Raw genomic sequence first — 24,055 nt, 5'->3', positions numbered from 1 at the left:
CTGTTGTAAAATATCCTGTCTCAGTATATATGATCTAGAGCTGCAACGACTAATCGATTAGAAGAAAGAAGATTAATCGGCAGTTATTATATTATTATAACGAAAATGCCAAACGTTTTCTAGTTCCAGCTTCTCACATGTGACAATTTTCTGCTTTTCTTTGTCATATATGACACTGAATTGAACATCTGAAGGTTGTGGACTATTAGTGAGACAAAACAAGCCAGTTGGAGGCATCACTGTGACCTTGAAGAAATTGTGAATGCAATTTTTTCGCTATTTTTTTTACATTTCATAGACTAAACAATTAAATGATAAACATAATATAATAAATAATCGACAGATTAATGCATAATAAAAACAATTGTTGCAGCCCTAATATTATCTTTAATAACCAAATTTGAGGAATCATGACCAAAAAATTGCAAATATCAGCTAATAAATCATTATAATATGATTTATTTTATACTCAAACTGCAATCTTGCAATCAGCCTGAAGAAAACATGATACAAGGTCGAGCTTTTGAGTTTAAGCCTGTCATCCATACTGAAAGCCCTTCAGGCCGGTCCAGTATCATCCACCCTTTCCCACACAATGTGAGTATACTCATGGTCTCCACTCAGTCAGCACATATTATCATTTATGATCCTGCTGGATCCTGGACTCTGCTGGAATCTGAAGGATCGGCCGCCTGACTGTGAATCTACCCCTCAAATTAAGAGCTGCTGACAATTTATCGTCAAGCCTCAAGTGTCTGTATTAACCTCTACTGCTCTCCTTTCTCTCTCTCTCCTCTATGTGTGTGTGTGTGTGTGTGTGCGTCCTGTGCTGACCATACCTGTCAGTTACTGGAGTCTATACTGTATTGAAGGCAGGTAACAGGTACAGTCTTGTGTCCGTCACACTGGCAAAGACAGGGAAGGACAGATGTAAGACGCAGATATCCAGAGAGGGAATTACAGTATATTAGAGACACACAAGAACTTGAGCAGAAACGGGCAGAAGGAACGGCTGGAAGGATGAGAGAGCGGATCAACACTTTTGAGACAGTTCTGAATATAGATCAGTTCCTGGTAAGATCTACGACCTTGTTTATATAAGTGTTTTTTTTTTTACTGCTGTTGGATCAGTTTTTGCAGCAACTTGTATTACTCAGATGAAAGCTGGAAGAAGAAGTTTTTTGCCTCTGGTTGTACGTTTGTAATCTCTCATTTATTTACTTTAAATCGTTTTAACATTTAATGCTGTGACGTAACTTAAACCAGCTGTAGAGGGGATGAAAAGGGCCTCGGTGGTTGTTTTTTTTCCTAGATTACTTGGTGTGAATTTGAACCGCGGGCTCATACACAACACATGCAAGTTTACAGTTTGGTTTATTTTTCTCTTTTGGCGGCGCCGACATGCCTTAATTAGAACATGACAGCTTGAACAGTGTTTGGACGAGGCATGGGATTGTTATTGTGCTGGTTAATTAGTGTATGCGTATGGAGATGTGTGCTTGTGGAGTGTGCGTGTCTGTGTGTGTGTTGGTGGGGAGGGTGAGGGGGTGTGGGGGGTAATCTCCTGATCTATCTGTCAGTGAGCGGGTCAGATTTTATCATTAACCTTGTGCTACGGGACAGGGCTACATTGTTGTAAGGCCTTAACACACATACACACACACACACACACACAAAACACACACACTCAAATCAGCCTCCGTTTAGCACACTTACAAACACAAACTTACCATGCTTAAGAACACACACACACAAATACACACACACACATATTTATGAATATGCAGGGCTGACTCTCTCCCTCTCATAAGGGAATGTGCAGGAATGTGCTATTATTTTTTTTAATTAACTCTCAATGTCACACTGCCCTTCAACCTCTGCATCTATTAGCAGCTCTCACTATGACTCAGGCTCTCTCTCTCTCTCTCTCTCTCTCTCTCTCGCTCTCTCTCTGCAAAAAAAATGTTTCTGTTTCTCTGTTTACACTTGTTTCTTACATCTTTAATATCCTCTGTTTTACAGTACGTGTCGCCTCGTTAAAGCCAGCAGCTCCATAAATGAATTCAAAGCCTTTCGGCAGCTCACAGGCGTAATTTAACACAGGCTTTGTGTTCCTAACAAAGCCAAGGGAGGGATGGTTTACATTTTCCCATTTTGCTCATCCTGTGAGACTTGCAATAAGCACAACAGTAGAAGCTTCAGCTCTTACAGTAGAGCAAAAGAAACTAATAATGAGGGGTGCGAGCGCCAGAACCGCACAATAACGCCTGACTACTTTCATGTGTCCGTAGAGAGATTAAAAAGAGAAAAGTGCCGGAAAATAATAAGAGTCATGAGGGGGAAGGTGGAGGGAATATTGCAAAGAACAAATTAGTGCGAGTAGTAAGAGGAAGAGGAGCGAGGAGCGAGGAGAGTGAGCGTATCCTCTTGTGTTCTTGACAAGAGCAGTAAGGTCGTTTCACGGTTAGAGAGCCAAAAGATGGCAGCAACAAGCGTGTGAAAGTTGGGGGGGTGTGAGGAGGGGGGACGGTGGTTACTGATGTCATTTTTGGGCCCTGTGGTCAGTGTGGAAGTGACATACAAGGTTACACGGTGACACAAAGGTAAACACAAGGTTGAGAGATGGAGACAGCGAAGTCACATGACATAAATGAATCGCAGCTTTCAGCATCTCTCTCACGCTGTCGGAGCTTCATCATCTCATCTCTCTGTCTCACTTTTTCAGTTTCACTTACATTTTGACAACTCAGCAGACTTTATTGACGGGACATTAGGGTAGCAACAGTAATGTAGTGCTTTTTTAACTACTTTTTATAATTAATTAATATTTCTTTCCTTTTTTTTTAATTTTAATCAAATTTTAGTCAAATTTAGTTTGTCAAATCAAGTTAAATTATCACTAAATGTCCATCATAATTTCCCAGAGTTCAAAGTGACATCTTCAGATTATCAACAGTCCAAAACCCGAAGATATTCCAATTAAAACGATATAAAACAGACAAAAGCAGACAGAAGTTACATTTGAGACACTGGAACAAGTGAATCTTTGGCAGTTTTTTCTTTATAAATGACTTAAATTATTAATTGATTATCAAAATAGCTGCAGATTAATCATCTGCCAGTTGACTAATCGATCATTTAACATAGTTTAAAAATACATTTCACTGTGTCAAAGCACACTAATGTTTTTTTTCTGCAAAAATCATAAACAAAGTTATTTTATGCGTAAATTATTATACAAGCCAAAACACACAAACACAAAAAATTTTAAGAGAAAAGGGGTTTGAGGTATTGCTGAGTGTGAACGAACTACAAAACTGTACTTTTTTAAAATGAAAAAAACTTAAGTTGAGTTATTAAATAAATATGTGAAGTAATATAGTATCTATAGCAAGATCTGGTCCTATTTAAAATGGCATTTAAAATAGTAATAATGAACTATTAACCTTCACTAGTTAGTTAATGTTTCCATATTGACTTCCAAAGAAATATTCAACACACAATATAACTTTATATGATAAAATAAAAGCTACAGGGTCAAACACGACCTATATTCAATCATCTTCTCTCACCATATAAATAAAATTACTCACAAATGTCTTCGTCTAAGATGAGAGATGTGAGAGCTGCTCTAAGACACTGATAGTAAAATAAGACGTGAATTGCAGGAAAAATACAATAATATAAGTCAACTATAAAATAAAGAACACAAAAGAGATGCTCTGAAGTTTAATAGATAATATTATATACGTAGGAATGCCAGATTTGTTATTATTTGACGTTAATCTTCTGGTTATCCTTTTTGTCGTGGCAGGATTTGAGAAGGGAAATGTACGTAACATCTCTTTCCCTCTCTGAACAGAGCACAGGTTCCTCTCGTTACTGTCCCTGGTTTTGATGGCGTCTGGTGCCAACGCCTGTTTGATGATGTTGATGGATTAGTGCTTTGGTGTTAATGTGTAGTGCTGTGGTGGCGAGGTTGTCTGCAGACTAGGACAGGAGGCAGAACAGGGACAGAGCTGCTACCACATCATGCCAAAGACAGCTGACGAGGAACAGGTAAAGACCTGAGGACCAAAGGCTTCATCTGGTCGGAGACTGGACAGTGATTTTTTATTTTTTTAATGGTTTTCTTCTGTCAGGGCTACACAAGGACACAGTTCAGTGTTCTTCCGTCCTTTTTCTTTAATCTCCAGAAGTTATTTCAGTGTATCTGTTTACATATCTTTATAGATGTTTTTTTCCAATAATAGCTTTTATGGGTTGTTTGTGTAACTAGATGCAGTGTGACTGCGTGTGGTTTGTGCACAAGTTTAAATCAGGTGAGAATCTTAAAACAATATGCTGAACAAATGATGTTAAATTAGTGCTGTTCTATAGAAATTTGATCATTTTACAAGCCGAATTCTTCAGTCACATATCTGATGGACCAACAAAGATTGAATTCACTCCTGAAAAAGAGATTTTTAGTTCATTCTAACTCCAAAATAGGCAAAACCAGAAGTCTATTTTATTATAATTTGTGTCACATGTCATTTTCTTTGCTTAACTTGCAACAAAATATTGCACAAAATGCCACTTCCTATTGTTGTGGTGATATATTCTCGTTTTATTAAAAAATAAATAAATATACAAACTTCTATTATAATTATGTAAATGGAGTTTACCTTTTGCAAAAAATCAAAGGTTTATGCAGAATTACATTTAAGTGGATCCAGTCACATAAAAATGGATGATTATAAGTCTAGATTCATCATGTCTCAGCAGTAGTAGAGTACAGTACAGCGGTAGAAACATGAATTTGTCAGACGCTATTTGCAAATAATTTTTGTTGTTTAACTTGTGAGGAAAAACTCAAAGGATGGCATTTAAAACATCTGCTCAGGTAGTGTCAGGTAAGTTTTCTCTCAACAAACTTAACTGAGTTGAAATGATTTCCTGTGACATTTGATCTAAACTGTCCCACATCATCATCATCATCATCATCTTCTCCGTTGTAACAAACCCCATCACTCTGGCAGCAGACCAAGCTGAAACAACTGCATACTCCCAAACATTTAACATCGTGGTTGGCATTCCTTCGCTTGTCTCTGGTCTACTGTATATGATACACTCCGGCACTTGTTGCATTAGGACTCATAAGCTGTTAGAGGTGCAGCATTGTTCTGAATAACAGTTTGTGGTTTGTAATGTTAGTGAGGTTTAAAATAACCTGCTGGATGATTTAGAGGCATCAAAATTTCTCAAGAGCCTTTAACAGTGTAACTGCTGTCCACCTGCTATGCGGCGTATTCATGTATTAATTATAAACTTCTATATCAGTCACTTTGTCATGTGACTGTACTGACTCATGTATTACAGCGGAGTGCTCACACTTGTTGTGCAGAGCAGAATAATGGCAAAAATCTCACCAAAACACTTAAGATTGCCTCTCTTTTGCTTGTTGTGCTGTAATTATTTCAACATTTTCAGATCAGAGGAGATTGCTGATTGTTTTTGCACCTTTACGTTATTATGGGGGAACATAATTACGTGTGGTTAGCTGAGCTTTAGTCCTGGCTAGGCCTCATGGTTGGATCTGTCAGCACTCCTTTCCTGTGTGAACATGAGACAGAAATGTATGGCAGCCAGCCCTCCTCATGATTTAGCTCCTTGCTTTTTTGCTGTGTGCTTGGATGCATGTGATCTGTAGGTTTTCGGTTGCTGCGCCTGGATCTGCTGTATTTTACAGCTTCTACGGTTTAAAGAGTATGGTGCAAACCGATCACAAGGTGTCATGTTTTCTGCCTGTGTGTGCATGCGGTCGTAGGTGTAAAGTAATCGGAAGGGGAAGATGTGGAATGTCCTCTCTTCCAGGATCTCTTCCTCTAGCTTCTCTCCGGCCCCTGCCTCCTCTCACAGGGAGGGGTTTTTCCGATCTCTATGCCCGTTTTGTCTATTTCTGTCTGCCAGGGTATTCAGGTTGGTGTGTATCTCTTACACACACGCCGCACATTCCCCATCTCTTTCCCGTTATCTCAAGACTCCTCGCACTGGATCTGGTTTTATCCTTGTCCAAGTCTCAGTTGTCAGAGGTCATATCTCCCTGTTTTCCCTCTCTCCTTTCCCCCTCTCCTTCCTGTGTTATTCCTCTCCAACATCCTGTCTTGTTTCACACTGTATCTCTGAGAGCCTTTAAAACTCAGTGACTGTCGTGTATCCCCTCGGTTACAGCTGTACGGCGAGTACAGGGAGCAGCTGGGGAACTTTGCCCGACGGGAGGCTGCCCGTTTGCTGACAGAGAGACAATGGAGGAGACAGGCAGGGGACGCCACTGCCCGCAAAGGGCACGGCCGGCGACATCACCATCACCATCACCATCATCACCCTGTGGAGTCACATCACAGCCACACCTCTTCCACCAAGAAGCCTCGTCCTTACTCAAAATGCCAAGGTGACAACAGGAATGTGGAGTTTCCAATATTTGAGTGTAATATAGAAACATTAAAATGCTTTACAAAAGATTTTATTAAAAGGTGCAAACAGTGGTGACAGTTTCCATGGTCATGCTTTAGTGGTTGCCCTGACAACTCATGTGGTAACCATGAAACAGAGGTAGAAATGTACCTTAACTGAGCACTGGCACTTGATTTTAGTTTTCCTTTTTGTGAAACTTCATACTTTCACTACACTACGTCGCAGATAGATAGAGCTACATTTATCTGAAGGCTTCAATTACTGGTTACTTTGCACACTATGATTTTACATGCAACATGATGAGCTCATAAAATATGATGCACTGCAGAAGTCTAATTAGGCTGCCAGACAGTACACGAAGCAGTTGGATTTACCGCCTCCTGGTTAACAGTCTGGAAAAGGACTGTTGTTAACTGCAAGGTTTGGACACAATATTGTGAACACTCTTACAATGTGATGCAAAACAACACAACATCAGCGCCACGATTACTATTTTATTGCTCTTATTATTGTTATTTTGTTTCATTTTGTAGACACTGTGGTGGTGTTTGAGTGTAGTTCTCCTCTCTGTTGTGTTGTAGGATGGTCACGCTATATTGTTCCCCCCCAACACATGAACACATGGACATTTTGGATTGCATTGCATTGCACAAGTTTTACTAACAGGCGTACTCCACCTACTTTTACACATCACAGTCGATTTTCTAGTCATGGGGAGAACTGCTCAGCCTTTGAAAACAGTTATATAATGACTTCTGTGGCTCTGGAGGAGCTTTGTCAAGTCTGAGAAGATTACTCAGCTGACATCACTTGATATCTTACTATCTGAAGAGTTTTAGGCCTGGAGACTTCAAAACTTTAACAGAAAGCATTTGTTACAAACAATGAGTATTGAGTTTAAAGCAAGATGATGTAATTTTTGATGAACAGTGACTATTTTGTCCAGAAATGGCAATTACATTACACAAATGTGCAGTATGCGTTAACTTCCTGTTTTACTTTTGTGATTCAACCACTGAAGTATTTCTGTTATTCTAAAAGTAGCGTAATAGCAGCACAAATATAGAAGAGTCAGCGAACTGATGTCAGATGCAGCGATATCTATCCAAAGTTTGCTAACATTCGCTAACACAGCCACCAAACTGGCTGCAGCAAAACCCCTGAGTGTATTAAGCCAAGCAAAGATGTGTTTTATATTCCCATATTGCTTATCTTTCCATTAGTAAGAGGATGAATGTTTCATTTCTTGGGATATAAATGGACATTCTGACTATTCAGCCTCTGCTGCAGTGATTTACCCTTTTTTCACTTTAAGTCCCTTAACTTTATTGTGAGTGCTGCATTATATTGCTGGCAAATCCCTTTAAGAACAATTTTGAGGTCTGGACTTTTAATGGAGTATTTTTACATGGTGGAAGTTCAACTTTTACAGTTTTAGTAAATGATTTAAACATTTTCCCTTCCACTACCAGTGAACTAGTCAGCGATATTTATATTGTCTGTTTAAATGTTTATGTGTGTGTACCTTTATTTGAAGAAAACATGTTAAACAATGTACACACTTCCATTTCTAAATGTCAAAAAACCCACAAACCAGTTCATTCTTTACTGAGATACATCTGTAATACTCATCACTCTAACCATAATCACACTGGATGATTTCCTCTTAGGCATCGCTACAATAACCAAATGTCAGTAATTACATCAAGTGATAAATGGATTCAAGCTGAATCATTAATTTCATCTCTCTGTCCCAGATTGTTTGGCTCGTGTGCGGCGGTATATAGTGACCAAGATGGGGGAGGACTGGATTTTCCTGGTTCTTCTAGGGCTGACTATGGCTCTGGTTAGCTGGAGCATGGACTACGCCAGTGCCAAGAGCCTGCAAGGTACCACAGCCACAGGCCAAAGTCACAGAGATGACTGCTGTCAAATCTACGGTTTGAGAACACAAGTTCACTTCAGTTTAAAGCATATCGTTCTCTTTTTACTGTCTATTTCTGTCTTTCAGCCTATAAGTGGATACATGGGGAGCTTAAGGGCAACGTGCTGCTCCAGTACCTCGCCTGGGTTACCTATCCCATGATCCTTGTCATGTTCGCTTCGCTCTTCTGTCATCTGGTTTCCCCACAGGCCATCGGTACGCTCTCCATCACCTGTCAGCCTCTGTCAACCTCTCCTAGCATCTGTTTTTTCCTCTGTTTACCTCCTGTTGTGTGTTATCACTGCTGTAAAATCGTAGCATTCATTATTTACTGCACTCACTAATGTTTTGCCCAGATGTTTCATCTCTGTCTTCATCTTTTCTTCCTCTTTTTTTTTTTTAACAGGTTCTGGTATTCCTGAGCTGAAAACCATCCTGAGAGGTGTAGTGCTAAAGGAGTATCTGACCCTCAAAGCCTTCATAGCGAAAGTCATCGGCCTCACTGCCGGCTTGGGCAGTGGTATGCCAGTGGGCAAAGAGGTAAACAAACCTGCCTTTTTCATCTCTTTACTATCTGTCCACTAACTCTTCCTCTCCATTTATTATCATCCATTGATCCAGCATGACTGCCATCCTTTCCCTCTCTTTTCTTTTCTCTCTCCATCACTCTCTCTGTTCCTCCTTCAAGTTCGGAGGATAATAAATCATCTTCTGTCATGTTTTTTCTCTCTCTCCTCCTCTCACGGGACTGGAGCAAATTATTCAAGTCCTCGGCAAAGGAGTACATTCATTCTCCCCATTACAGTAGCAGGGCAACTGTCACATCCAGCAATTATACAGTGATTTATCTGTTCTGATACAACATGTCCCAGTTTAGACTCTCTGCTTTACACACAGTTGTCAGTGTCTATGTGGATGACTTTACGTGTCGCTCATCCGTGTCAGTCTTTTCCTCCTGTCACCTCCAGGGTCCGTTTGTCCACATCGCCAGTATCTGTGCCGCAGTGCTGAGTCGATTCATGTCCATCTTCTCCGGAGTCTATGAGGTAAGCTGAGGCCCTGACCAAAACAGACTGCATTACCCATAAGCCTCGTCTCCTCAGTCAATATACTAATGAAGATGCGGAATGCGGTTTCTCCATCATAACTTGCTTTGTTGTTGTTTTTGTTGTAATTACAGGGTTCCCACGAGCAATAAAATCTTTTTATTTAGAATTCAGAAAAATTAAGTTGTACCGAGCCCGTGAGGGGCCATGGAGAAAAAAAAAACGAATTTGTGCTATAAAGTTAATAATTCGTGCTCTTGATTTAATAATTTGTGCTCTCAATTTAATGGAATTCACCATCATGCCATTCTGTTGTCCTGCATACACCCTCACTATGGATCACATGGATTTAATAAGGTTTTATTTCAATCTTGGACTAAGATATGTGGATATACTTCGGGTTTTGGCTTGTAAGCACAACACTGTGTTACCTCTGAGATCCGTTAAACGTATGCAAACCTGAAGTGAATTAAACAAGTTTTACCCGCTCTTCATTCACCACGCATCAGCACATCAAGAAGTAACTGATGTTACAGTTAGGAAATGTCTTCTCATCATTTTCTGTAAACTTCCAGCTGCCTGAATTCATTTGGTGCCCTCTAGAATATGGGAACGGGCAAAATAGATAAATTGAGAGCACTAATTATTAATTATTTTTTTCTCCAAGGCCCCTCCCGTGATCTGTAAAGTTGAATAATGAAGCAATGATCTTGAAAATATTGTACAATATTTACACTGAGTTTTAAAATTATCTCTCCATCACGTCTTTACCTGACAAGCTCTTGAGTAACAAATGAGGCATCTACAGTGTTTGAGTTTAACCAATTTTAACTCTTTTTCAAATTCAATGAAAGTTCCTCGAAGTTGATATCAAAGTGGGAACCTTGTTATTGTTGTCTTCTCCCATCTGTCTCTCCACCCTGCTCTCCCTCCCCTCCCCTCCCCTCCCCGCCTCTCTTGTGTCTTTGTTTTGGCTCGCTTCCTTGCACCTCGTCTGTGTTTGTGTCTCACTGTATTAATAGTGTGATGGTAATGTCTGGCATGTGTATTAACAGTGACCTCCCTTATCCCTGTCTCCCTCTGTTCCTCCCTATGCTCTCTCTCTTTCCTCCCCACCTCCCCTCGGTTTTTCTCATTCATCCCTGCTCGCCTGTGTCCCCGCTCCGCCCTCTTTCTCTCCCCTCCACCCCCCATCCCTCCCTCTCCGTCTCTGCCCTCGACCCTTGACCCCAGAATGTCACCCATAACCAGGACCTGTTGGTGTGTGCGTGTGCCGTGGGAGTGGCCACCTGTTTCGCTGCCCCTGTGGGAGGCAAGTCCAGACCTGCTCTCCCTGACTCACTCAGGCTCAGGCCTCCGGTCAGCGTTGTCCACCTGAAATAACATCATTAATACAAATGTCAAGGTTAAAACTGACCTCTGACCAGTGTCTGGCATTACTAGTGATGATTTAATAGTTAATCATGCAGATTAACCTTTTGATTATAGTGTATCTGAGCCTTGGATTACAAAGTTCTGTCTGCTTTAAAGGAATGATTCAACATTTTGCAAAATATGCTTTTTCACTTTTTTGCTGAGAGAAAAGAAAAAAGCAATATGCAATATGAAGCTAAGACCAGCAGCAGGTTAGTTTAGCTTAGCATAAAGTCTGGAAACAGGGGGAAACAGCTAGCCTGGCTCTGTCCAAGGTGACAAAATCCACCAACCAGCACCTGCAAAGCTCACTAATTAACACCATCGTAACCATGTGTGAATGTTATGTGTGTAATGAACAGCGATGTGTTCACTTAGTGATGTAGGCACTGAAATTCAGCTGAACAGTGATGCAGTTGCATGAATCTTAAGGCAATTTGCTCAGTTATTAATAACGAGAAACTTTTATGGACTTAACATCATCTTTTTCACATTATAACAAGATATTTTCATGTTTTACTGATATAGCTACTTGTCTCATTGTACTCAATTATTGAGTTTTTTACAAGAAACTGCAATAACAACATACCACATCTTGTAATATTGCAAAACTTTCTCGTTATTTCACAAAATGAATGTGTCTCATCAACTTTTTTACTAACTTTCCTTGTTATAACATGATGAGTTGGTAAGTTTTTATAACAAAAAACTGACATATGTCATTAAAACAATAAAAAGATCCAGTCAGTGCCAAAAAAGATGATATTGTAGGCTAGAAAAATGGAACATTGCCACCATGACAAGCAATACGCTGCCATAGCATCTAGTTACTTGGAGATGTGACAAAGAAATTGCAATATGATCCCCCTCTAAAACAGCAACTTCTCATTTTACACGTTGGTTTTAGACCAACAAGATTTATTATTATTTAATTATTTATTAATTAGTGAGCTGTAGAGGTGCTGATAGGTGGAATTTGTTACCTTTTGGCAAAGCTAGGTTAGCCGTTTCCCTCTGTTTCCAGTCTTTATGCTAAGCTAAGCTAAGCTAAGCTAAGCTAAACGACTCCCAACTCTAGCTGCATGTTTAATGTACAAACAAGTGGTATCAATCTTCTCATCTAACTCTCAGCAGGAACGTATATAAAGTATATCCAAAAACATCAAACTATATCTTTTCAGCAGTGCTGAATTCAAAGTGTTTGAATATATAAATGTGCACATTAGCTTGCCAGTGACACTGTACATTAGCCTTGAATTATAAGGTTTCATCTGCTTTAAGGTTTGTTCTGAAGTATCAATCCTCAACGTTTTAGTAAGTCACAGATAAGAAATATCTATGTATTCTCAAAAAACAACACAACAAGGGTGATAATTGTCAGTAACCCAATTTGATTTAAAAAAAAAAAAAAAAAAAAGTCACACAGAACCTCCTAATTCAAGATCATGAATGATAAATGGAAATATGTGATGTCTTCTATCTTGTTTCTGTCTGCACGGATCTGTCTCTAAAGATGACATGACCACTTGTTTTTCTTCCAGATTGCTTAATTGCATCCTCTGAGTCTGATGGCATGTGCATAATTACCCTTTTTTATGCTCGTGATGTGATTTTTCTCCCCCTTTATCACTTTTTACCACACTCCAGTGAACATTATTTATTCACTTTATTCCATTTTGCTTCCCCTCTGTCAATTCTCCCCGTGTGGTTCCCCCATCCTGTCCTCTCCACCTTGATCTTTTATTCTCTCTATCGCCAACTCACTCTCCTGTCTTTCTGTCCGCACTCTCGTCACCTTCATTTTCCCCATCATCATCTCACGCCTTTCATCCCTCATTCTCTCTCAATCCTTCCTTTTCCCCCCTCTGTTTGTTCCTCTCCATCTCTGTGTGTTTTCTGTGTCAGTAGAACCCTTACGGTTACACAGATATTCTGACTGTTGGCTGTGCCGTTGGGGTGGGATGCTGTTTCGGCACTCCACTAGGAGGTACTGTACATCTTGCACACTGCCTCTCACAACTAAAGCTCCATGCACTAAACATCCCTCTGTACTGGATCAACACTGTACTATGATACACAACAAGTTTCTCTGTAGGGCTGGGTATCAAACTTTGTGGTACTGACTAAAATGTCTCTTCTGGGTATCGAAAAAGAATCAAATATAGAAAGTTGGCATTTATTCTTAGTCTTGTTTGTTTACTGATTGATCAGTTATGTATTTCTTGATCTAAATAATGACATAATTTTACTAGTTTTCGTCTGAAGATTGTTAAATGACATGAAATGAATTATTTGTTAAAATAGTCTTGGAAAAAAAAGAAAATGGATTTAAATTTGGTCCTGAAACTCTGGCATCGTATCGTAACAGTATCACAAAATTTAAATCGATATCCAACCCTGTTAATCTGTCTTCTTTTCTTAATCATTGGACTCTATAAGATCTATGAATGTGAGTAAACAAAGACGTACATACACAAAAAAAGAAAACTCACCCATCATTTCCAAGCTACTGGATTTATGCATTTCTTCTTAACATCAGCTCCTCATCCATTCCTACTCATGGCCACTGAATTTAAAGAATAGGTCCACATTTTTTCAAGTCTGTCTTAAAACACATACCCATATGTACATTTAAAGTGTTTTTTTCTTCTTCACTATAATCATTCCTCCTGTCCATGTTGGCTATGAAGCAACCCCTTCCTAAAGAGAGAAGAGGGACAAAGTCCTCAGTCCTGGTTCCTGTGTAAAAATGCATTCAAAGTGGAGCATAAGTTAATACGAGGCCTCAGCAGTCTGGTTAGAAAGCCAAAGTTACAGTATTTTAGTACAAAATTCCCTTTGTGTTACTCTCCCTTTGTTCTGCCTCTGTAAGCTAACAATGTTGAAGCACAAAGAGGATGTTTCATACTGAAGGTACTGTAAATTTAGAAGATACCTACTTGATTTGTCTAACTCAGACTGTTAAAGCTTCATCAGTCAGTTCATTTTTTTACATAGAATGAGGACTGTGGATTTTGTCCCCCATCATATAGACATAAGAAACAATTTGCGCAATCAATGACCCTTTCAGTTTACATACAGGCATGTGAGTAGTTTAGTTTCATGACATACTATGTTTAGAAAAAAATACACTAATGATATATTGTTAGTCCTCAAATTTGGTCTTGTCATACACAAAAGGGAATCATCTCACCCCGTGAGGCTTGTGTCAGTAGTCCTCATAAGTTCATATATATATGTTATCACAAGTGCAACTATGTTTTGCCGAAGGTTTCATCAGGTTCACTTTACAATATTCTCACACAAGAACAATCAGTTTGCTCATCTGAGCGTCCAACCCACATCAGTCACTAACATGTGCTTTCAGTCTCATATTGTAATGGGTTTGGAAAATCCTGTAGGTGTCCATCTATAACCATTAGTGTTAGAGCTGAAACGATGCTGTCTGCTGTTCAGTTGCTTTCATTTTGCTGTTTCACAATAATGTTTCTGCAGGGCTCTGATGTTTGTTTTATTGCTTCACAGGCTGATTATACCCCTGTGTGTGCGCGCGTGTGTGTGTGTGTGCGGTCCAGGTATTCCTCACGTTGTTGGGGTGTAAATCTGTTTATACAGTCATATTTTGGAAACTCACCTCCCTTATGTGAACAAAAAGCAAGTCCCCACAACATAAATCATTAATTTTAGGGTGAAGACTTGGTTTAAAGTTAAGGTTAGCTTAAGGTTATGGTAAGGTTGGGGTTAGGCATGTGGTGGCTATGGTTGAGGTTAGGATAAGACTTCAGGAAATGAATCTAAGTCAATGTAATGTCCTCTGAAATGATGGAAACACAACTGTGTGTGTGTGCATGTGTGTGTGTGCGTGTGAGAGAGAGCGAGAGAGTACACGTATGTGTGTTTAGTTGTGTTAGAGTGTGTGGATTTGCTCCCTGTGGCTCTCCTGTTGTGTATAATTACACCCTCAGCTTCAAGTGTTTTTGGACTCATTCTGCTTATTTAACTCATTTTTCCCTCTCCCCTGTTTCCCGCTCTCCTCTTTCTCTCTCATTTCCCACACCATCCATCCTCATGTTTCCTCTCCTCTTTAATCCCTCCTCTCCCTCTGTCCTTCCTCCTCCTCTCTCTCTCTCTCCACCACTACCAGGGGTGTTGTTCAGTATTGAGGTCACGTCTACCTACTTTGCGGTGAGGAATTACTGGCGGGGATATTTTGCCGCCACATTCAGCGCCTTCATATTCAGAGTGCTCTCTGTTTGGAACAAGGATTCTGGTGAGAACCAGAGCAGACACACATTAAACACAAACACACACACACACACAAACCCCTGAAAAGACTGCAGAGCTTGCATTTTATGGAAAGTAGCTGGATATGACAGCTAAGTAATTTTGCTTCTTTAGATAAACCAGAATGTTTCAAGTCATCACCTACAGAATATAAGCAATCCAGCAGCACCATTGTAGAGATCCCTGCAACTCGCATTAAAATCCTTGCTCCCTATCTCTTCCTTTATTTCAGAAATGTCAACTCCTTACAGTTTATGTTATGTCTGTTTATATGTAGCTTTTATTATGATGTACTCTTAACTCAACCAGAGAGTCGCCTTCATCTTCTCAAACATCTTACTAGCAGAGGTCAAGACTCAAAGTTAAACTTCTTACAAATTTTATTTATTTTCCAAATATGTAGTTTTATATATAAGATACAATTCACAGAGGAAAATCTTCCAGATATTTCTTGTATTATTTTCAAACTGATTTGCAAACCAACTCTTACTCAGCCAGATAACTGATCTAATCTTCATCTTCCTGAACATCTCACTATACAGTAGATGTAAAATTTAAATGAAATATATGGGTCCAAACTTATCGCACTTTTTCTAATTTTGATGAAATTACATCCTCCCTAAAAGCTCCTTAAAGCCCATAAAACATGTTTTTAACTCCTGTTTTACAGTTTAGTTTTAATGTCTACCCTATGTGACAACACTGTACTTTAGGTCCCCCTATTTAGCATAAGCAGTGTATAAACTGTTAATAAATGGTTGATAATACTACTAATGTAGTTGTCAGCAGATATACTGTAAGTGTTTATTAATGTATTTGTCATAAACTATAACTCCTCCTGTGGGCTTCCATAAGTAGAGGCTGGTGTATAAACAGATAACAAATGACTGTACAGTAAAACACAGTCGTAATAATATAAAATATGTCTTCACTGGAGAAGTCATGATTGTTGACAAATACTTAACAATAAAATATATTTAAAAATATCTTTATATCTGCTTATAACTACATTATAATGTGTTATAAAACATTTATTAAATGTATTTATACTGCTTATAAATGCTGAATAGTGAGACTTAAAGTTAAGTGTTACCTTTTTCCCGCCTCCTGCAGGATGTATTCTGTGGTATTATTTACCCTCTTTGTTTGATTTTAAGTTGTGCAAAAAAATACAACCTATACTCAAGATAATGAGCACAGAAATGTAAAAACATTACAGTAGAGAGATTGTTTGGTTTTTCATAACATTGTCTTGTCTCTTAGTCACAATCACAGCTCTCTTCAAAACCAACTTCCGGATGGATTTCCCTTTCGACCTGCAGGAGCTGCCTGCATTTGCAATAATAGGGTGAGGATATTTGTGAGTACATATGTTCCACATACGTGTGTGTGTGTGTGTGTGTGTGTGTGTGTGTGTGTGTGTGTGTGTGTGTGTACAGTGATTTGAAGTTTAGCTCAAAGATTTCTCTTCCATGTTTTAGGATCTCATGCGGCTTCCTGGGGGCGTTCTTTGTCTACCTGAACAGACAGGTGGTTCTCTTCATGAGAAGACCGACGGCGCTCACACGCTTTCTGACTAAGCAGTAAGGTTCCCAACACACACACATTTACTTAAGTCACTTTTGGGGACATTGCATAGCCTTACAGTCATTTCCTGGAGACTTACCCTAAATATAACCACTGACACAGCTTTTTCCTAAATGTGGACACAGCTTATGTCCCCGATTCGACAAGCCGTCCCCAATTAGTCTTTAGTCTTAAATGTGTCCCCAAAAGTAGGATAAGTCAGACTGATGCACACACATAAACATTGCCGTGACTTCCTTGCTGCTGTGGGTTAATGTGGTATTCGGCTCCTAAACCACCATGATTCTGGTAACAGACCATGTTCCCAGGAACTCAAACCATTTGCGCATTCAAATCCAATTATTCCTAATGTATCTCAGCTCCACTCACCGAACTCATCAGTCTCACAACACTGGCCAGGACAGCAGCAAAGCCTTAACAACCTTTCAGCCAGTTATTCACTCAATGGAGAGATTCACTTATCCTCCGAGACTCAACAGTCAGGGAACATTAGTCTCCACCATTAGAGAGCGGCCGGCAGCAGCACCAGGAGAGCCGTACAATCAGTGTTGGTACACTCTCATTTCTATCACGAGCCATGTTGTAGGTTTCTGAGAATGTCGGGTTTCCAGTGAATGACTGTGTGTATTTGTGTGTGTGTGTGTGTGTGTGTGTGTGTGTGTGTGTGTGTGTGTGTGTGTGTGTGTGTGTGTGTGTGTGTGTGTGTGTTTTTGTGCATTTGTGTGTGCGTGTATGGCCAGTCGATTGATCTATCCAGGTGCAGTGACACTGATCATCGCCACCTTAACGTTTCCCCCTGGATTCGGACAGTTTATGGCTGGAGAGGTTAGAAAGCACAACAGATATTAGACTCAATCTCCCGTTTTGACTTCTATTTGATGTGTCTTCATTAATATTTGTGATATTTTTGAAAAGGCAGTCAGTTGTCATAATACGCTGTACCACTCATTTTAAATATTTTGTGTTTTCTTTTACCTTTATGCAATTATTTCAAATTTTATTTGTAAGTTTTTTTTGTACATTTTTTGTCTGACCACTTAACTTGACATCAATATGATATAATCAGCTTTATGTCTTTATATACCTTTTCCTTAGTCATGTTGGCCTTTTGTCTGATGAAAACCTGGTAGGGATGATGAATCGCCTTTTTTAAGTCCAATATAGATTTGGGAGCTTTAATCTACTCTCCATTTTTACTTCATTGAGTATCTTGCACCTGCTCTTTGAAAAAGGATTTGTGGAAAAAACTATTTTACAATGTCCTTTTGTTTCCTCCAACAGCTGATGCCCAGGGAGTGTATCAACTCCCTCTTTGATAATTTCACCTGGACCAAAATTTCAGGATCTCCTGCTCCGCCCGGCCTGGGTCGCTCATCTGCATGGCTTCATCCTCACGTCAGCGTCTTTGTCATCCTCCTCCTCTTTGTCGTCATGAAGGTATCTCTCCCTCCCTCCTGCTGTGTACAGTAGGTGTTGCCTTGAAATATGTGATAGCATGAAAAACCTCTGGGATCGGTCTTGATGCTACCTTGATCCTGTTTTTGTGTTGCAGTTCTGGATGTCAGCAGTTTCCACCACAATGCCCATCCCCTCGGGTGCCTTTATGCCAGTGTTCATATTAGGTAAGAGGATTTTGTAATGCGAGTGCAGTATCTCCTGCTGAGCTTCAGTTCAATTTGTCTTTACCAGCGCACCTTATCTCTCTCCTCAAGGAGCTGCTTTTGGCCGCCTTGTAGGGGAGATCATGGCCACTCTTTTCCCAAACGGAATCCTATTTGATGGGATAGTCTACCGCATCCTGCCGGGAGGTTACGCTGTCATTGGTCAGTCTCAAACATTAGTGCTTTATTCTGGGTCCGATAAGCCTTGAGATTTCTTATAGAGTTTATAGTAGAAATATTGCCTTGAATGTAGCAGCAATATTCACCATCCGTCCTCTGCTCCTCTGACTGTCCTGGCCTTCATACTTCCCATAATAGCCGTAACTCAGTAGTGTCAATAATGTTGATTTTGCAGCAGTGTAGAAGCAATTTAACCACTTTCGCTTGACTTGGTAATATCTTTGGTCAAAATTAGACCTCTATGCTTTGTAGTCTTGAATATGATGATGTAATTGTACCTAAAAATATGCCAGTTTATTAGAATTTCCAACTTCAACTTTTTAAAGCGCACAGTAGCTAAAGAGCCTCTGCTCACTTTACACGTTAAACTATAACATCAGACACACAATTATGAGACCTCACACATGATTTCTCAAATGAAAACTGTGAAAGGATCAAAAATCACTGTACTCACTTCACTAACAACATTTCAGTCCTCAGACCTCTCATGAGGAAAGATGACAAAAATCCTGCAAGAATCTTGCCTCATGATGGTCTCTGATGATTGAAATGTCATTAATAAAGTGAGTACAAGTGATTGACAGTGTGTAGCATTATGTAGTCCTTTCACAGTCAGAGTTAATGATCCGACACACCTGCCCATAAGACTTTCTGGACTGTAAGAACTTTGTAGTGCTTGTTACCCAAATTAAAGCTAAAATCATTTAAAAGTCTTGAATTTGATGTCCAACTGAGCATGGTAAACCTGTTCCTCAACCAATGCTTCAACCCTAAATAGTCTCTTTGTCAGTCAAAGAGGAATCAGATGGAGGAATAATAATACAGAGGGATAGTACTTGACCCACAGCCTACCACTTATGTCCTCCCCTCTGCTCTCTACCAGGTGCGGCAGCGATGACAGGGGCCGTCACACATACGGTTTCCACTGCGGTAATCTGCTTTGAGCTGACCGGTCAAATCTCCCACATCCTGCCCATGATGGTGGCGGTCATCTTAGCAAACATGGTGGCCCAAGGTCTGCAGCCTTCTCTCTATGACTCCATCATCCAGGTGAAGAAGCTGCCCTATCTGCCTGAGCTGGCCCTCGGGCACATCAGGTAAAGCGTGAACTCTGTTCAATGTGGTGTTCGAGTTTTCCATACAGCTGCTGTTGTAAGACAGTCAGTTATTGTTTCATGATGTCTCTGCCTTCCCCAGCAAGTACAACATCTTTGTGGAGGACATTATGGTACGCAGAGTGAAGTTCTTGTCGTCTCAATCCACCTTTCGGGAATTGAACCATCTGCTAGAAACCACAACACTGAAAACCATCCCCCTGGTCGACTCTAGAGGTGGAGGGACTTACATCTTTATATTGGTTCTTAATGCTTCAATTTTGTTCCATATATACTTATTGTTAAAGAAAATAGTTTGATATTTTGGGAAGTATGGATATTTGCTTTCTTGTGAGGAATTAGATGAGAAGATTGATACCACTCTCATAACTGTCTGTTAAATATGGAGCTACAGCCATGAGACAATTGGCTTAGCTTAGCATAAAAACTTGAAGCAGGGGGAAACAGCTAGCCTGGCTTCACACAGAGGTAAAATAATCCACTTACCAGAATTTCTCAAGCTCACTAATCAACACGTTAGAGTCACCTGGAAGGAAAATAAGAAAAAGTCTTGCATATCATAAAAAATAAAAAATAAAAAAAACAACTAAAAACTGAAAAATTTTCTCCCCGTAGAGTCTATGATTCTTCTGGGCTCCATCGAGAGAACGGAGCTTCAAGCTGTTTTCGACTGGTGGCTTTCACCAGCGAGGCGAGTCTTTGAAAGAGGTCAGAGTTCACCGGGCCAGGGCTCCAAAGTCAGCTGGGAGTCCTTCACTTTTGTAGACGAGGAGGGCGGAGAGCAGAGCACAGACAAGGTCAAAAAAACAAAACATAAACTGACTCAACGGTGCATCTTGAGCATAGAAAGTGTTTGTTTCAAAAATGTATGATGCATTTACACACTATGTTTTGCCCCCAGACTGCTGCAGTGCAGGATGAATGTAATGGGCCCATCCAAACCCCCAGACCTCAGGAGCCGTCCACCAATCACACAAGCTCAGGTAAAATTTCCACTGCACATAAAGAAAGGTTCACCCATCAAATGTCACTTCCTTTCACCTCTTACACATGTTGCCATACTACGTCCTCAGACAGGCGCAAGCTACCATCTGTCAGGAGGACCCTTCAGAGACTCTTCTCCACCACATCATCGTCGGGCATGACTGAAACTCAGGTACGCCTGCTGAGATCAACCTTGCATACTTATTACTTTGACCCGAAAACCTCAGAGGAGCATCACATTACTGATCTGCTGTGGAGTTGGTAGTGACAGCTTGGAGCTTGAACCAACCTTGCTAATGTGATGGGAGGAGCAGGACATCATGTATACATGGTGGAGTTGACATGTTTTGCAGTGGATGATGCCATAAAACCACCAGACAGCATCTTACCATCATCTGTATAAATGTTCAAACTGACCCTTGCTCTTTGTTGTCCTCTCTTTTCCTCAGGAGACCTCCCCCCCTACGTTGACTGACACCATGTCTCCAGAGGAGGTACTGTACTTTATTGATTCAGCATCCACACAGCCAACAATGAGACAATCAAACCATCCTAATTAATAACTAGAAGCTTTGTTTACCGTGAGTCCATCTCTATGTCTCTATGTGATTGACTGACGCAGATCAAAGCCTGGGAAGAGGCAGAGATGGATAAACCAGTTGATATGGAGCAGATACGTATAGACCCCTCCCCATTTCAGCTGGTGGAAAGAACTTCCCTGCACAAGGTGAATACAACAATGCCTGGGCAATGTGTCGTGACCTGCAAAGATAATGTACACGGACACTTATGCATTTATAATTCATGCAGGTTCACTATCATGTCATATTTCCAAATAGCAGATTTTAAATGAATAGTTAAACATTTTGGGAAATATGCATATTCGCTTTCTTGCTGATTAGATGAGAATTTAAATGCCTCCTTCATGTCTGTACATCAAAAAGAAGCCACAGTCAGCAGCCAATTAGCTTAGCTTAGCATAAAGACTAGAAACAGAGTGAACAAGCTAGCCTGGCTGTGTGCAAAGTTAACAAAACCCACCTATCAGCACGTCTAAAACTCACTAAAAAAACACGCCATATCTCAGTTGTTTAATCCGTACAAAAGCAGAACTATTAAAATGACACATCGCAGTGTTGCCACTTAACAAGCAGGAACTTCAGGATGTCACCGCTCCAGTCCAAGAAATAATCTGCCTCATAACCCCCCGTAACAGTGCAGCATATCACGTCCAGTCTTTATGCTAAGCTAAAGCTAACTGTCTCCTGGCTCCAGTTTCATCTTTAGCTGACAGATATGAGAGTGGAAATAAACATATTTTCAAAAAGGTCAAACTATTCATTTTAGTATCATTTTTATGCTTAATTTTTTGTTAACTTATCAAATTGTTTTTATTTTGTTTGCATTCCACTGCTCCAGCTTTCTTTGTTTTATACTTTTTAAAAGGGTGCTCCACTGATTTCACACATTAAGTTCAGTTTACTCAGTTCAGTCTGTGAAAACAGTCATACACTATCTTCTGTGGCTCTGGAGGAAGCGCTTCAAAGTTTGAGAAAATAACCCTGATTATGTTATAGTGATGTAATCAGGGTTATCTCTGCTTGAGAAATTTTAACAAAGAGTCTGAATGAAAAACTGGGGTTGTGGTGTTTGACAAACATGAGCATTTACCAGAAAGAACAGATGTTATCATGTTGCATCATGTGAAATGTTGGATCCATTGTTTTTAGAGCTTTACCCCTACTAGACACTAAAAGTCAGGATATCTGCTTCTGTTGCTTTTGACTTTTTAAAAAAAATCTGTCTCTAAGCAACTACCCCTTTATGTTTTTTTTTATTTCTTATGAATGGAAATTGGAGCAGCAAACTAAGAATTTAATTGTACAATGCAGCGTGTTCTCTGTGGATGTGACATTACAGCTTTGGATCCTGAACCTTGAATATTATGCTGTGACTCATGCTATGCTATAATGCGATTTTTTCTTTTTTTTTAACTTGGAGAGAAATTGTTTACAAGGAACGGTGCAGCCATGCAAGCAGAATACTGTTACAGTACAATACATTTAACACTGACTGGATCATGTCCTCCTCTCTCCCATTACTCAGACCCACACTCTGTTCTCTTTGCTGGGTCTCAGTCACGCCTATGTCACCAGTATTGGAAAGCTGGTGGGTGTCGTGGCTCTAAAAGAGGTAAAGCCACCCTTTTTTCTTCTCATTTTTTCTTTATCTGCATGTTTTTTGTCACCTCTCTTGGTTTGATCCTGTAATGTAGCATGACAGTGCGCTATGATGATCTCATGTTGTGGGCAGTTGTTCTGTCACTGGGTGCATCATGCTTTACGCTCTGATTCATGCAGTTATTCCATCAACCGCCCTCACAACTCCTCTCTCTGGATGTTCACTTTAGTAACAAGTGTTTCTTTGCTCTATGATTTGCCTCTGTAGATGTGTCAACCTCTTTTTCTCTTCTAACAGCTACAGAAGGCTATAGAGGGCTCAACTCGTAGCGGGGTGAGGCTTCGTCCCCCTCTGGCCAGCTTCAGAGACGCCAGCAGGAAAACCAAAAAGCACCAGCCTCCCTCATCCAGCCCTTCATCCCCCACCCGGGAAAGGGAACTTTGGGGGGAGGGAAGCAGACTGGAGGGGGAGCTGGTGAGGAGGGAGTCCAAGGATGATTCACAAGGGAAGGTGTCATCTTCAAGAGGAGCAACTGATTGCGATGCTTCCTCCTCCCCCAGCAGCGTGGGGAGCAGCAGTGGCATCTCTGCCACAAGAGGAGCTGAAGGCGCTCCGCAGGACCCAGAGACCCCCTCTACCTCCTCCCCTACCTCATCGTCACCTTCTGCCTCTCCTGCGTCACCCACCAGCCCTAATCTCACACTGTCCTCCCTGCAGGAAGAGAGGGAGAGCGAGGAGTCAGATGAGCCTATATAGGAGGCCCAGGGCTTCAAAAAGAAAGACTTTTTTAACCTCTTTTTATTTCAGTCCTTCTCCCAGAGACAGAGCTGCTCTTTGGACGGGGGAATTGGGCCCACCTGCAGCCCTCACAGACATTCAGCTCTCAGCGAGCAGGACAAGTCGGTGCACACAATGCTCCTGACACTTGTAGTACAGGATTTTTTCTACTCTTACGACAGTCTCACTTTTTTCAATCTCAAAATCTCAGGTGCCTTCCTGTGTCTTTTGAACTGTAGACAGATAAACTTCAGTCCTACATATAGGCTAATGTTCAATGTCCATCCATATCTTGGAAATGTTGAATAGCTGTATGTTATGTTATGTATTAAGTACCTTTAAGAAAAATGAACTGACAGCAATGAAATGTAATAATGGAATGATATATTGATAAAGACTTAATTAATTTGACCTAAAGGTCAAAGTGATCATGCATTTAAAGTTTAC

General features: G+C 40.3%; 1 protein-coding gene and 1 long non-coding RNA gene across 3 annotated transcripts in view; one reads left to right on the top strand and one right to left on the bottom strand.

Annotated features, from left to right (window-relative positions):
* Positions 1–11,863, bottom strand: part of LOC121905094 — a 24,456-nt gene extending 12,593 nt beyond the window's left edge. The window contains exons 1-3 of one of the 2 annotated variants that reach the window (XR_006098344.1): positions 11,823–11,863; positions 10,716–10,800; positions 840–905 (exon numbers count right to left, since the gene is read on the bottom strand). This is a non-coding gene — a long non-coding RNA (uncharacterized LOC121905094). The other variant, XR_006098345.1, reaches the window with a different exon arrangement.
* On the top strand, positions 3,849–24,055 carry clcn1b (chloride channel, voltage-sensitive 1b). Its single transcript, XM_042422903.1, has 23 exons — positions 3,849–4,059; positions 6,214–6,433; positions 8,214–8,345; positions 8,468–8,596; positions 8,787–8,920; positions 9,349–9,426; positions 12,748–12,826; positions 14,984–15,109; positions 16,387–16,471; positions 16,605–16,706; positions 17,451–17,535; positions 17,992–18,147; positions 18,263–18,332; positions 18,423–18,533; positions 19,435–19,648; positions 19,749–19,882; positions 20,282–20,463; positions 20,568–20,649; positions 20,740–20,822; positions 21,100–21,144; positions 21,273–21,377; positions 22,757–22,843; positions 23,129–24,055. Exons 1-23 carry the CDS (start codon positions 4,033–4,035, stop codon positions 23,585–23,587), a joined length of 2,925 nt encoding a protein of 974 aa, XP_042278837.1. The 5' UTR covers positions 3,849–4,032; the 3' UTR covers positions 23,588–24,055.

Source organism: Thunnus maccoyii, chromosome 10 (genome assembly GCF_910596095.1).
Source record: "Thunnus maccoyii chromosome 10, fThuMac1.1, whole genome shotgun sequence".
NCBI classification, from domain to species: Eukaryota; Metazoa; Chordata; class Actinopteri; order Scombriformes; family Scombridae; genus Thunnus; species Thunnus maccoyii.
This window is presented reverse-complemented; position numbering and strand designations above follow the sequence as displayed.